The sequence below is a fragment of the Equus caballus genome, chromosome 25, assembly GCF_041296265.1.
Source record: "Equus caballus isolate H_3958 breed thoroughbred chromosome 25, TB-T2T, whole genome shotgun sequence".
In the NCBI taxonomy this organism is placed as follows: domain Eukaryota; kingdom Metazoa; phylum Chordata; class Mammalia; order Perissodactyla; family Equidae; genus Equus; species Equus caballus.
The window spans coordinates 13,442,289-13,455,922 of record NC_091708.1 but is presented as its reverse complement, the minus strand read 5'-3'; the positions used below and the strand labels follow the sequence as shown (position 1 = coordinate 13,455,922).

At 52.9% G+C, this 13,634-nt stretch overlaps 1 protein-coding gene across 3 annotated transcripts in view; it reads left to right on the top strand.

Moving 5' to 3' along the window:
• Nucleotides 1-13,634, top strand: part of GABBR2 (gamma-aminobutyric acid type B receptor subunit 2) — a 330,747-nt gene that overhangs the window by 235,970 nt on the left and 81,143 nt on the right. For all 3 annotated transcript variants that reach the window (XM_070251235.1, XM_023629734.2, XM_070251236.1), the window contains one exon: nt 1,566-1,626. In XM_070251235.1, coding sequence (XP_070107336.1) covers nt 1,566-1,626 — 61 coding nt within the window. The remainder of the gene's footprint in view (nt 1-1,565; nt 1,627-13,634) is intronic.

Here is a 13,634-nt window from a genome sequence, read left to right as displayed (position 1 = left end):
ATTCTGCACGGCTTGGCAGGAGATGGGTGAATTAGTCAGATCTCTGCATTTGTTAAACAAAGAAGTGTCCTGCTGTGGACACAGCATCCTTCCCACCCATGCAAAGTGGTCCATTTGCATAAAAGTGATGCTCTGGGAAACTGTTCTGTGGTTTTCAATCATGCCTAGAAATAGAATCACAGCTCCCGTCTCACCTTAGCTGAAGTGTTTTCACACTCCAGGGAATTGCTCCCCATCACCTGAATGTAGGATTCGGTGGGCGTTAGTTTCAAACTGATACTACTCGCCGGCGCCGTCTGCAGGATTTCAAAAAGGTGTCAGCGTAGCCTTAGAAGGTGTTTCTCCTTCTGAGAACAGGTTGGGTGCTTCTCTTTGTTCCGAAAGCTGCAGGGCCTCAGGCCTTGGGTTTCCACCAAGGAGGGTACTTTCTGGCTCTCCTCCCCAGAACTGAGTGGGATCCAAAGTAGTAAATGTTACTACCTGGTGATGCAAGAGCGTAACTGTGAGAGTAAAGCAGTGTGTCTTGAAGACAATTTCTCTCCCTAGTTTCACATTAATGGAAAGATAGGAAGGAATTTATTTCTGGATTAGAAGCAACATGCTGTGGTGGAATCACATGGGCATTAAAAGCAAACTCAGATTTGAATTCCAGCAGCTCGTTTACAATGACCTTATATAAAGTGCGTAACCTCCCTCGGTCTCAGTTTCTTGATCTGAAAATCAGGATCATCCTTCTTTCCACTCTGATTGTCATAAACATTCATTGATATAACGTGTGTCAATTTCCTTGCACAGCGGCACAATTTTAGGTGGACCATAAATTGGCAGGAGAGACCGCACCCGTCTTTGTGTTCCGGGTTTATTTAGTCCGGCGTGTGGAAGCCCAGTATCAGCCAGCGAGGTGGATGCAGCAGATGGCACTGTCTTTAGCCCCCAGGGTCCCTAATGAGGGATGCTCAGCTGCCTGTGACACTAGTCAGGTCTCACTGGCTCAAGAAGCTTAATTTTGTGCTGCCCCATAGCCCAGTTATAATTGGGGCTGACGTCACCACTGGGGAAGGACTCCCAAAACCTTCTCTGTCCTTAATAAGAAGTGCTAACGGGCCTACAGCCTCCTTCTGGTCCTCAAGGCAAACAGCCTCGGCAAAGCCCCACGTCTTTATGCGTGGGACACAGGAAGCAGAGTCACGGCCAGGCTCCCTGGGCCTCTTCTCTGCTTCCATCTTCCCAGCACCCTGCAAGACCTTGTCCCAGGGTAACACAGGGCACGTGGGTGTTTAAGAAAAGCCTGATGATGATGATGATGATGATGCATATCTCGGCTTTAATTCACATGTATTAGCTCCACTATTGATTTTGTGTTCCTCAAATTAACCAGATAAAGTCACAACCAGTTTAAAAACAATTAGTTTAATTTTGCACCTGTGGTCCAGCAGGAGTCTATTCTTTCCCCAGTATTAATAATCGTCTCATACAAGTAATGAATTTCCGTCGAGATCAGTAGTACCTGGGCTAATGTGGCATTTCTCTCTTGTTCTTGTTTGTTTGTTTTCTTTTGTCTTTAGGGTCAAGTTGTGTTCCGGAACGGGGAGAGAATGGGGACCATTAAATTTACTCAATTTCAAGGTAGGCTTTTTGCTGCTTCTTCTTCTAGTCGATGAGTTCTACACTCAAGGATGTGTGTGTGCAGTAAAATACATCAAAAGAAATGAAAATGTGAGGTTCCAGATAAGAGAAGGCAGACGCCATAGAGAATGCTTCTCTGTGAAACATTAGTTTCAGCTTATTTAGAATATTTCTCTCAACTTCGTCGCATCTCAGGCCTGTTCAGTCTTCCCGGCTGACTCTGAGAGGCTCACGAGAGGATGGGGGCGGGCTCAAGTCGGTCCCAACATTCTGAGAAACTTTGCATTGTTTTAGTTTTTGATTACAGAGATTTTCAAACAGACCTAAAATTGAGAGAATCGCTTAGTGAAACCCATGTCCCATCACTGGCTTCAGCCGTTAACCTTTTGCCGATCTTGCTTTATCTTGACTCACCCATCCTCTCCCCTTTTTTGTTGTAATTTTTAAAGCAGCTCCCAGACATTGTCTCATTTCAATCCATAAATACTGCAGTATGCATTTCTACTAGATAAGGACTTTTTAAAACACAACCACAATACTGTGATTACACCTAAAACGGTTAACAATTCTTAATATCCTTTCATTCCCGGTCTGTGTTGATCGTCTGATTGTCTGGAAAATGTCTTGACAGTTGGTCTGCTGGAGAATTCACACAAGGTCCATTCACTGCATCTGCTTGGTCTAATCTGTAATCATCCCACATGCACTAGTTACAGGCGATTTATTTTTTAAGAAACCAGGTCATTTGTTGGACTTCTCTGCTGTCAGAGTTGGAAGGGGCCTCCAAGACCATCCAGACCCTGTTCCTCGTGTGTTGAGGAGGAAATGGAGGCCCAGAGAGGGGCAGTGTCTTGTCAAAGCCCACAGGGCGCCTGTGAGGAGCAGGGCTGGTCGTTCCTCCAGGTGGACACCTCAGTTCAGCCCAGAACAGTCATTAGCAGGGTTGTGAGCCAAAACAACTACACGGACCGTTCATCAATGCAGTGTTTTTCAGCATCTGGATGTTTCTGGAAAATCCAGAAACAAAGGCAGTGCCTTCTGTTTCCACTCACTTTGAGCAGATCCCAGAGTCATCCAGGGGAAAGCAAGAAATGAAATTGAGTTATTCAGATTCATTCAGACAAATCCCAACTGGATTCAGATCCGTCGGGAAAGGGGTTATTCGGTACCATCACTCCCTAACGCAATCTTGTAGATTTGCCCGTCTGCCTTCCTGTGGCAGGTAATTGAAACATATGTCAGCTCTCTGGCATGCACAAAAGATGTCATTTTAGGCAAACATAATTATTTTCCCATCGGTTAAGTCTTACTTCTTCATTGGTTGAACAAAGTAAGCATCTTGGCAAAGATACTTACTTTTTTTTTTTTTGAATGATTGCAACTAAATTCTCTTGTCACATTTCCAGTTCTCAAATTATATCACTTTAGGAGAATATTTTGTAAAATATTGATTGGTCGATCACAGCTTCAAGCGCTTGCCAATTTCATTGCCTTTTTTTTCCCCCGAATGTTAGGATTAGACACCAACTCCAGTGACTGGCTTTAGGCATTGATAAGGAGAGCAGCACGGCAAACAGTAGTTCAGGGTGGGTTTGACCTGCCTGAGCTCAAGTTGCTGTAGGACATCAAGCAAGTGACTCCACCTCTCTGAGCCTCGGCGTCCTCGTCTGTAAACTAGGAATGTAATCCTGCCTGCCTTCTTGGCGTGTGGGAAGAACTAGATGAGTAACAGAGAAATATGGGCATGTTTTTCTTGCTCAGCAAGTAGTAGCAATTATGATTAGCACTTTGTCAAAAATTATGACACTTTTCTGGGGCAAATCCAGATTTTCTTGTGTGTTGAAACCCCTCAGATGCCTTTTTGCCTGCCCGCCCCATGGCTGCTCCCCACACTTAGCGATCGATGCATAGGAGATGGGGCGGGGCCTTAGGGATGATCTCGTTGCACCACTTCATGGTGTAAGTGGGGAAACTGAGGCCCAGGGGAGGGAGGTGTCCCCGCAGGGACTCTCAGGTGGTTTCCCCCGCATGCTAGCATCCGTGGGCTCCCACGCGTGCCTCCGCCGGAGTGTTCTCTCCTCACCACGCTTGTGTCCAGCTCTCACTGAAAGTCACAGCCGGGCCTTGCAGAGACTCCTGTTTATACGGTTTTAAAACAGACGTTGATTCTGTTGACAAGGGATGCTGGGCTGAGGACACGTTCCCATCAGCAGGACAGTTAGTTTTCCAAATTCATGGGGTCTCAGAGGTGCCTTGTCTGCCAGGATGGAGGGGCACTGAATGATTGAGTAGCCTGTCCCAGCTGGCAGGGCTCCTGGTTATCATCTCATTTCACAGAGGGGAAACTGAGGCCCAGGCAGGGGAAGGGACTTGCTTTGGGGCCCGGACTCACTGTGGGATGGTGAGTTCACTCCTTTCCTTCTCTGGGCTCACGCTTCCCCTCCACGAGGAGCTGGTCCAGAGTCTGTCTTCTGGGACCTTCAGAAATTTACCCAGAGAGTGGGCCTGCCCCCCGACCTTGGGGTGACCAGCTCCTAAACTGACTCATGCCATTGACCTTGCAAACGCTTCTAAATGGGGTCCCATGTTGTTTTCTGCCGTGCCCTCCCACCTTCTCTCTCCCTGGTTCTCTCTCCCTCACCTCCAGCCCTCTTCTTTAGAGCGGACAGTGGGGCCGCAGGGCTCACGACAGAGCTGACTCACAAACAGCCAGCCGCGGAGTGGGGCCTCTCTGCAGGGTCTGCTCCTGGGCTCACCCCAGACTGTCTCCATGCTCACAGATGGGATCTGGGCCGTCGGCCCCCCCACCCTCCCTCCGAAGACCATGGAAGATGCTTTCTTGGCTTCTCATTTACACAAGTTCCTGGCGCCTTCTGAGCCCTCTGTCTACAAAGAGGGGGCATTTTGTAGGAGGCTCTCTTACCTCCTTTGTAAAACTAAAACCCAAATTAGTTGGAAAAGGGAGGCAGCTTTGGGAAGCCTACGGGGGAGCCAGGAACCCACGGTCCTTCTGCAGCTTCTGATTGCAGAGCTGTGGGGCTGCTGTCGCAGTGCCTGGCGCTCAGTAGCCCCCACTACAAGTTTATTAAGTTAATTTGGAGGCAAAAGACACGGCTCCAAGACCTTGCTCTGAAGCTTACCTGCAGTGTGACCCTGGGCGAGTCACTTTATCTCCCTAAGCCTCGGTCCCTCCTCTGGAAAGTGGGATGACACTACTCTTGGCCCTGCCTGCCTCCGGGGGCCGGTATAAGGGGCCAGGGAGGTTTGGCTCCATAAACGCTCAAGGGCTGGAAGCCAGTCTCATTACCAGCGTGCTCAGTACCAGCGTGCTGCCTGGCTCCTGGCTGGCTCGGTGCGTACTGAATTGGTTAGTGATACGGCCTGTGGAAATTTAAGAACATCTTCATTTACTTGTGGTTTTCAGTGACTTGAGTCCAGGCAGAATGTCTGGCCAACAGCAGTTGGCCTCGACAATAGAAATGTGAACTGAAGCCGGTTTGTAATGGTGGCCATTGTTGTTCCAGGCTGCAGAAAGTACATTTTCTGCAAATTTAAAAGTGCTAGGTAAACAGAGCTGTTCTAAAATGATGTGCCAGGCTAGCCCCGTGGTCCCTCTTGAGGCCGAGGCGTAGTGAATCCAGAGAGGGTTCCAGAGCCCTAAGAATTGTCTTCCTCACTGCCAGCTTCCCTTCATTTCCTTTGTTTCAGGGGTTCCCAGAGCCCTTGCCTCCCACTGGGATAGTCCTAGAGGGTAGATGTAGCAGATGCCATAGGCGGCCCCCCAGAGTCCCTGGGTATCCACCATTCTAGAATGAGCACCCTTTTAAGAACACCTGCAACACTTACCCTGTGCAAGGAGCAGACCAGGTGTCCAGGACATTGATACTTCTGGGGGCAGCCCTGAGCTGGTGACGGATGAGAAGAGAAGGAGAAATCCCCCACTGCCCTTTCTCCTTGGGTGGGGCAATTCTGAGGTATGCTCTGTCCCCAGAGGTCCCTAGTGGGGTTGAGCCCCGGTTGACCTCCCAGAAACCTGCTCATTCACACACCTTATACTGGCTCCCTTCCCTGCCCCGTCTCACCTCTCCGCACCCCATCAGTGTGTTCTTGAGTCACCTCTCAAATCAATTGCATGCATCCTTACTCTGGTCTCAGACACTATTCCGAGTGACCCACTGCAGGTGTTAGCAGGTGTTCACATCCCGTTAGCCACACACCTTGAGTGTAGTGGGGCTCGACCCAAACCCCTTTCAGCTCCAAGTTCAGAGCACTCCCCCAGGCCATCGCCGACTTCCACTAACCCACACGTAGAGGAGGATGAATACTGGGGAATTGGCTTTTTTTTTTCCTTAAGAGAAAAAAGAATCCATGTTACCGCCGAAGTCTAAACATGGCCCAGCATTTGCAGCAGGAAAGGAAGTGGCGTGAAGCCATGATTGCAGCCTTGTTTATGCTGTGCTCGAGAAGGCTCAGCATCTGCGCTCGCCCTCACCGTCCCTGCCTTCATTAGGCCTGTTTGTGAGAATCTCGGTGAATGATAATCTGCTTGAATTTCACTCTGCTTCTGTGCAGCATAAAGGGCCCAGACTTCGGAGTTTTATATCTCAGCACCTGACTTGAAGGGACGGGGTCTTCCGTCGCTCTAACAGCATAATTGTCAATCAGAAGGTACCTAGTGACATACAGGCTCGTCCTCCCCATTTGCAGACGTGCATTACCGCTTGGTCTGTGGGGTAGCAGATACGGCTCCATTCAGCGCGCACTTCCTGAGCATCTGCCAGGCGCGTTACCAAGTCCTCTGGGGGAGCACGATGAATGAGATACAGTCCCTGCCCCCCAGGGGCTTCAGCATCTCTGGCCGAGTGCCAGGGCCTATAGAAGCAGGAAGATAATTTCCCCGAACCTACTAGAAAACTTGCAGAGCTAGTTCGCCCCGAGTTTGAGACTCCTGAGGCTGATTTTTAATGTCCTTCTCCTTCTGTCAAGGCAGGGGTTGTAGCTGTCCTCTCCAGGCCTGGGTCTGGAAAGGTCGGTTTGTTGGACAGCCACTCGACTTGACATGAGCAAGAGTGGAGACGTGGTCCACCCACCTGCAGGACACACGGGCAGGGCGGTGGGCCAGCAGGGATGGAAGACACACACGAATGTGGGCTCTTTCAGGGTGAGAATCTGACCCTGATCTTGACACCAGCCCCCATAATCCAGGGCTTACCCTTCAGGGACCCAAAGGAAGGTGGCCTGGAAGACAGAATTATTTAGCAGACATTGTGTTTCATTGAGTTTAGACTCTCCATGTTGAAGGGAGCCGGGACTCTACTTTACAGGATTACTTCACTTGAATGCCACCAGTGATGGAGAACTCACCCCCTATCATGTGGAAAGTATATGAGCTTTGAAGCAGACTTGCCTAGTCATTGCTAGCCAGGCAAGGAGGCTTAATCTCTCTGAGCCATTGTTTCAGCATTTATTTAAAAATGGTAAAATAAAAGGTGATCATTTTCCTTGTTTGAGAGTGATGGTGAGAATTCAATGACATGAGGCTATGAACGTTCCTGGCTTGGTGACTTTCACAGAGAAGGGTCATGGCAACTGTTGGCTTCCTTTCCTTTCCTGGGCACTATTGGCAATGACCCCAGATTTACCCGCCTCCAGAATTTCTGGAAAACGTGCAATCTTCCTTCCTTGGGACACACTCCAGTCTCCTCGTTTCATGGGTGGTTGTTGTCGTGGGCCCATGAAAGCTCCCCCTGTTTGCTTATGCCCTCATTTCCCTCATTCATTCCATACCCCGCTCCCACCTCCCCACTGAAAGGCAGACATGCTGAGGGTTTAATGCATATACTGTGTTTGCATGTGTCCTTGCAAAACGTGCATTGCTATTTTGTGTGTGTATATGTTGAATTCATGTCGACGCAACTGGATTACCTATCTTTTTCTCTCTTTTTATTTCCACTCAGCAATTTGTGTTTTTTGGGGTTTTTTTTAAGATTTTATTTTTTCTTTTTCTCCCCAAAGCCCCCAGTACATAGTTGTATATTTTTAGCTGTGGGTCCTTCTAGTTGTGGCATGTGGGACGCTGCCTCAGCATGGCTTGATGAGCAGTGCCATGTCCGTGCCTAGGATCCGAACCGGCGAAACCCTGGGCTGCCGAAGTGGCTCGCGAACTTAACCACTCGGCCACGGGGCCGGCCCCAGCACTTTGTTTTTAAGGTGCCTCCATGTTCCTGTAGCCTCTAGGCCGTCGCTCTCACTGCTTACTCCAGGGGCACAGCCTCCCTTCACCCATCACCCTCCCCATGGCAGCCACCAGGTCACCTTCAAGTCCCTGCCTCCACAAACAATGAGAGTCCTTGCACATGACCCCTTATGATCCCAACTGGGCGTTTCTTTAAAACAAATGCCCAGGAGCAGAATTGTTGAGTCGGCAGGTGTGTAAACACTGAACATGCCTGAAATCTGCCAGGTGGCTCTTGGGAATACCCAAACCCAGCTCCACTCCACCAGCAGGAGGGTTCCTGTGTCCCCACCTCCACAGCAGCTTGGCGTCCCCTGCTCTTTCATGATCCTCCCATCTAAGGTATAAAGTAATACATTGTGGCTTTACGTATCATTTCTCTGGTTGCTAATGAATTTGGACACTTCTTCCTGCGCTTGGGAGCCATTGGGGGTTGTTCTGGTCCGTTGCCCGCTCTTGTCTTGAAGGTGCTGACTTTTCTTGTTGATCTGCGAGAGTTCGTTACGTAATCCAGGCATCCGTCCCTTGCTGGCTTTAGGCTTTGCGAATATCTTCTCCCATTCAGCCACTTGTCTATCAACTTACAGGCCTTGTTGAACAGACCTTCTTAATTTTGGTGTGAATAAATTCTTCTGTGTTTTTGTCCTGTGGGCTTTTGAAGTTTCTCAACAGTCATTTCCTGGCACCTGCATGCCAGGCCCTGGCTGGGCACAGGCGTGCTGAGAGGGGTAAGATACGGCCCCTGCCCTCAGGGAGCCCCCATCCAGTGGGGAGCAGACACAGGACGCCAGCTGGGTGTGACACGGGATAAGGGCACTCAGAGGGGGCGCACCCGGCTCCACCTGGCAGAGTCTAGGAGGGCTGCCTGGGAGAGGTGCCATCTGGGAGGAACTCTGAAGGACCAGGGGGAGTTAGTCAAGAAGAGGAGAAAAAGGTGCAGCAAGTGTCAGTCACAGGTTGTGTCAGTAAGTGTCCTGTGTCCCCTCAGGTGCTCAGCGTTTGCCCTGGGCCGGTTTGCCTCCGTCGATGGGCAGACCTACCCTTGGCAGGGCTGGTATACCCCCAGGCAGTTGGCCAGTGTCCACCTGGCCTGTTACCAATCTCGAAACAAAGGTCGATGAAGTTAACTTATTACATCTGTGGCTCTGCCGTCTTGTTTGTGAAGATAGAGCCGAATGCGTGTGAGGATCGAGGCCAGCGCGGCTCGCGTCCACCCTGCTCGGCGCTGCTGGGAGGTCTGGTCTCTCCCGTGAGAGGAGAGCAACCCTCCAGGGCCTGTCCACAGGCAGTGGCCAGACGGGGGGGCACTTCCCGAGGAGTGGCTGGCCACTGTGGAGAGGGGCAGAATCCAGGCGCGGGAGCACCATGCTCCCATCTCTGAAGAACCACCAGGAACGGGAGGGACGGGATCCGCAGCCTCCGGCAGAGCCAGGACCCATGAGGGGAGCCTCAGGGAGCGGGTTTCAGCTTGGAAGGAGGAAGACGCTTCACAGCCGTCGCAGACATCAAATGAGAGGTGGAGAGGTCTCCTCGTCCAGCCCCCTCTCTTGAGCAAGACCCAGGGCGGGCACCGGACTTCCCGGCTCTTCACGGAGGTGATGGCCAAGCCAAACCAGCGCCGGGATCCTGTCCCCCAGCCAGACTTCCTGCCCCCGAGTTGAGGAGTTTGTGGGAGGAGGTCCTAGAATGGAGTGATTTTATAGCCTCTTTGATTTTCGTTGAGCCGAGGTCATCCTTTGGTTCACACCCAGGTTTATCAATGGAGTCCGTGTATGTGTAACGACCTTCAGGCTTTGAAGGACACCTGCATCCCCTCAGTACAGATCTAGAGCCAGTTGAGGAAGAATGGACATTTGGGGGTGAGGGGAGCAGAGCCCGTGTAGCAGGGTTGGGGACCCAGCCTAGGCAGGAGGCGAGGACCCCACAACTAGCTCTCCCGTGGGGGTGGTGGTGCGGGGGGGAGGCAGGGTCCCACCCGGCCCATGGATGCTCTCAGGCCCACAGCCAGAAAATATGGTCCGACTGGACTTTTTTGGCAGCCTAATTTTCACCAATAAGCCCTATTTTCTTTACATATCCTCCAAATCCAAAATTTGAAATGAAGAATGTACTTTTTGAGGAAAACGCTTCTTTTTTCCCCCCACAACAGGGACCCAGTATTACTCTGCGAGAATGTGGGCTCTTTGTTTCTCAGTGTTTTTAGCCTCTGAGAAGAGAGGGCGTCGGCGTCGGCGGGCCCTTGTCTAACTGGGTGGTTCCCGCCCCTCGCTGCACATCAGGGTCAGCGTAGGGAGCTTGTAAATGCTGCCACCCAAGAGCCACCCTCAGCCCCGTGTTCTCCTATAGTGGGTCCACATTGAGACCCAGGCACCAGGATCTTCTGGAACTTCCCCAGGTGACTCTCATGCCTGGCCAGAGCTGGCACTACCAGAACCCTCTGGCACAATTTGCAGATGGGGAAACCAAGGCCCAGAGACAGGGATGGTGTGTGCAGGTCACACTGCGAGTCGTGGCCACCTGCATGAAGCAGGGCTCAGGGGGCAGGGGTGCTGCAGGGACAGGCCCAACACTGCAGCCCCTCTCCCTCTGCTCACCCCCCACCCCCCAGGGGATCTTTCTAGTCTGTCCACAGCTTGCAAGGTCCAGTCTGTATCCAAATGAGTGGTTAGTGTTGTTGGCACGATGGCGTTGACAAAGAGCCCAGGGGTTGACAGTTGAAAGCGCTGGGTGCCTATCATGGTCACCACCAGCTGGACCACGGGTGCATGAAGAACATGGGGGACCAGCCTTCCACCTGCGGACCCAGGAGGGCCTGGGCACAGTGCGGGGGACGAGACTCTGTGCTCCCGCGGATGTCAGGAGCAGCCTTCAGGTTCTGCTCGAGCCACCCAGCCAACAGGAGTCGTAAGGCCTGTGCACACCTAGGGCAAAGCTCCAAAACGAGGGGCTGTCACGCCGTGTCCTGAGCCCACAGCAGTGGGGTGCTCAGAGAGGAGGAGCAGTGCCCAGGGAAGGCTTCCTGGAAGAGGTGGTAGGGTTTGGGCGTGCTGGTTTGGTAGAGGGAGGAGAAGGCTGCCTTCCAAGCAGAGGGACCATTGTGGGGAACCCTGGCAGTAGGAAAGCATGAGTGTGTGGGGACCTAGCAAATCGCTCCCACTTACTTTTGTCACGGCTCAAATAACTACCGTTACTGAACACCTACTGTGTGTTAGGCGCAAGCTGGGAACTGCCTGTATGTGCCTCCGGTCGTGACAGCCACTCTGACAGTTCCCATTTTACAGTCACGGCCCCCTGTCACAGGGCAGGCTAGAGGGAGGAGTTACCCTCCCTGGCAGGGCTGGCCCAGGCTGTAGTCACGAAACTGCCAGGTCAGAGGTTATGAGTTTCTTTTTAATCTTTGTATCTCCAGCCTCCAGCACAGAGCCTGGCACATAATAGGCTCCCAAGCAGTGTTTGTTGAATGAATGAATGAAGTGATTAAACTAGTAGGTTTAGCATGAGCATCCTTCAGCACCAGGATGCGCAGGCCTGCCTGGGCCATGGATGGGGAGCTGACCTCGTCTTCCACCACCTGCACTGTTGCTTTGGAGGGATTCTTTGTCAGGAAGTACCTCGGGCGTGCAGTACCTGGCATGCAGTAGGCACTCAATAATTGTGGGCTGAATGACCAGCAGCCCCGCTCAGGACAGGTGGCAAAGTGCTCTGAACTCAGAATTAGGGGAGCAGGTGCAGGTGCGCACTTGGTCGCTGCCCAGAGCCTGGCTCTGAGCCTTCCCTCTATCTGGGGGAGGCTCCTCCCTCACCTAGAGACTGGGGCGAATGATGCCCAATTCATGGTCAGCGGCCGTGGGCCTCCAGACACTTCCCCAGGGAGGGATTATGGTCATTATGGTCGCCGTGGGAAGTTGAGTATTATTTTGGTGACGTGGGATGGGCCGGTGGGGCGTGTGAGTCAGAGGGATGGGCCCTGCGGCTGGGGGCACGTGGGGTGCCAGCCATACCACTTCCCGGCTCCCAGTGATTTATTCCCATCAGCCTGCATATTTCATGTGCTGCCTCCCACGCCACATAAATAAATCAGGGCATCCTCTGAGCGGCGGGAGCTGATGAGGCTGAGGACTTCAAAAGGCCAGAGCGAGGATGCTGGAGCTCCCGGCAGAGTCTGCTAATGTGACATTTAGAGGCTGTGACCCAGGCAAGTGACAGCCGCCTGCACAGTGTGACACCCCCCAAATGACGGGGAGACCATTGCGGGAAGAAGGAAGTGACTTTTGCAGCCCTGTTTTCCACCCTGCAGTCAAAGGGATGCAGGTGGCCACAGGGCCTGCGGGATTCCCTGTTCCTCGTCCTGCGAGTTTGTAGGGCCGGCAGCGCACCTGTGTTTCTGCGGAGAAATTCCCCAGGGCCAGCCCCTGCAGCAGCTCCCTGGGTGCAAGCTTGGAGCGCCTGCTGCCCGTCCCTTCGTGACCTCTGGGCGTTCTGATGACCAGAGTCTGGTCTGGGGGCAGGTGGGCTCTGCTCTCTGCAGTTGTTACCTCGGGAGGCACAGGGCCCATGGAGTGGGCATCTCGGCACGGAGCTGTCCCCTCTCTGGGATCCCGTCGAGGCAGCCACATGTCAGGGAAGAGCACGGGCTATGGGGGAAGTCCTGGGTTGGAGTCTGGGCTCTGCTCGCAGGATCAGGGGTCCCTGGCAAAGCACAGCCTGCCTGAGTCTCAGTTTCCTCCTCTGTTCGGTGAGACAGAAACCACTGACCGCACCCAGCTGAGGCCTGGACCAGAAAGGCACGCACGTAGCGTGCCCCGCACAGATCCAGGCCCACCGGAGGGCTCCGTGAATCCCTCGGCCGCTCCCTGGCCACTCCCAACGCTGCCAAAGCCCTGGGGGCTCCACTCAGTACCCCTCACTCCTTGCCTTCGGCTCTCTGCCTCTCACCCCCACCCTTCCCCACGTCTGCTTCATCTCTGGTCACCAGTGTCTGCCCCGCCCCCCCCAGCCAAATCTGCTGACCCCTGCTCTAGGGGCTTGTCCCAGCCTCTCGGTGGCACGTGACGTTGCTGGCCAGCTCCATTGTGAACTTGTCCCTGTCCTTGGCTTCAGTGAGGCCCACTCTCTCCTGGCTTCCTGCTCCCTGCATCCTGGCCACCCCTCCCCAGTCTCCTGGCAGCATCCTTGCTCTGACACCCCGAGGCAGGTGCTCCCAGGATCCTGCCCTTGCTCCTCTCCCCTCCTCCCCCGGGACTGTCCCTGGGGTCTCCTCCCCGCCCCCTGCTCCACCTCTCGGCTTCCATGCCAATGGCCCCAGCTCTCTGTGCCCGGCCCAGACCTCTTCCCAGCTCCAGACCCCAGGACGTCTCCCCTGCTGACCCGTAGGCACCTCGCGCTCGCACATCCAAGCCGGAACTTGTCCTCTCTCCGTTCTCACAGCCCTACTGGGTTCCCTACTCAGGGAATGGCACCTGACCCCCCAGGCACTTGCTTCACTCCCCTGTTCCCCATCTCCCCCACCCATTTGATCACCCAGTTGTCCATATTTCACCTAGAAAAAAGAAGCCTTTGTCAGGTCTGATCCCCTCCTCCGTTCCTCCTGCCACCACCCAGGGCCAGATATCGTCTTTATTCTAGCAATGACTAAAACAATGACCTAAACCCACCCACAGAATAGTATCAAGGATGAAGGTAAATTTTAAATGTGTCACTTAGGTCTAAAAATACACTGAACAAGTATGTATGGAGGAGACTGTGCTCGGTGTGACACAGCAGAACTGTGTGG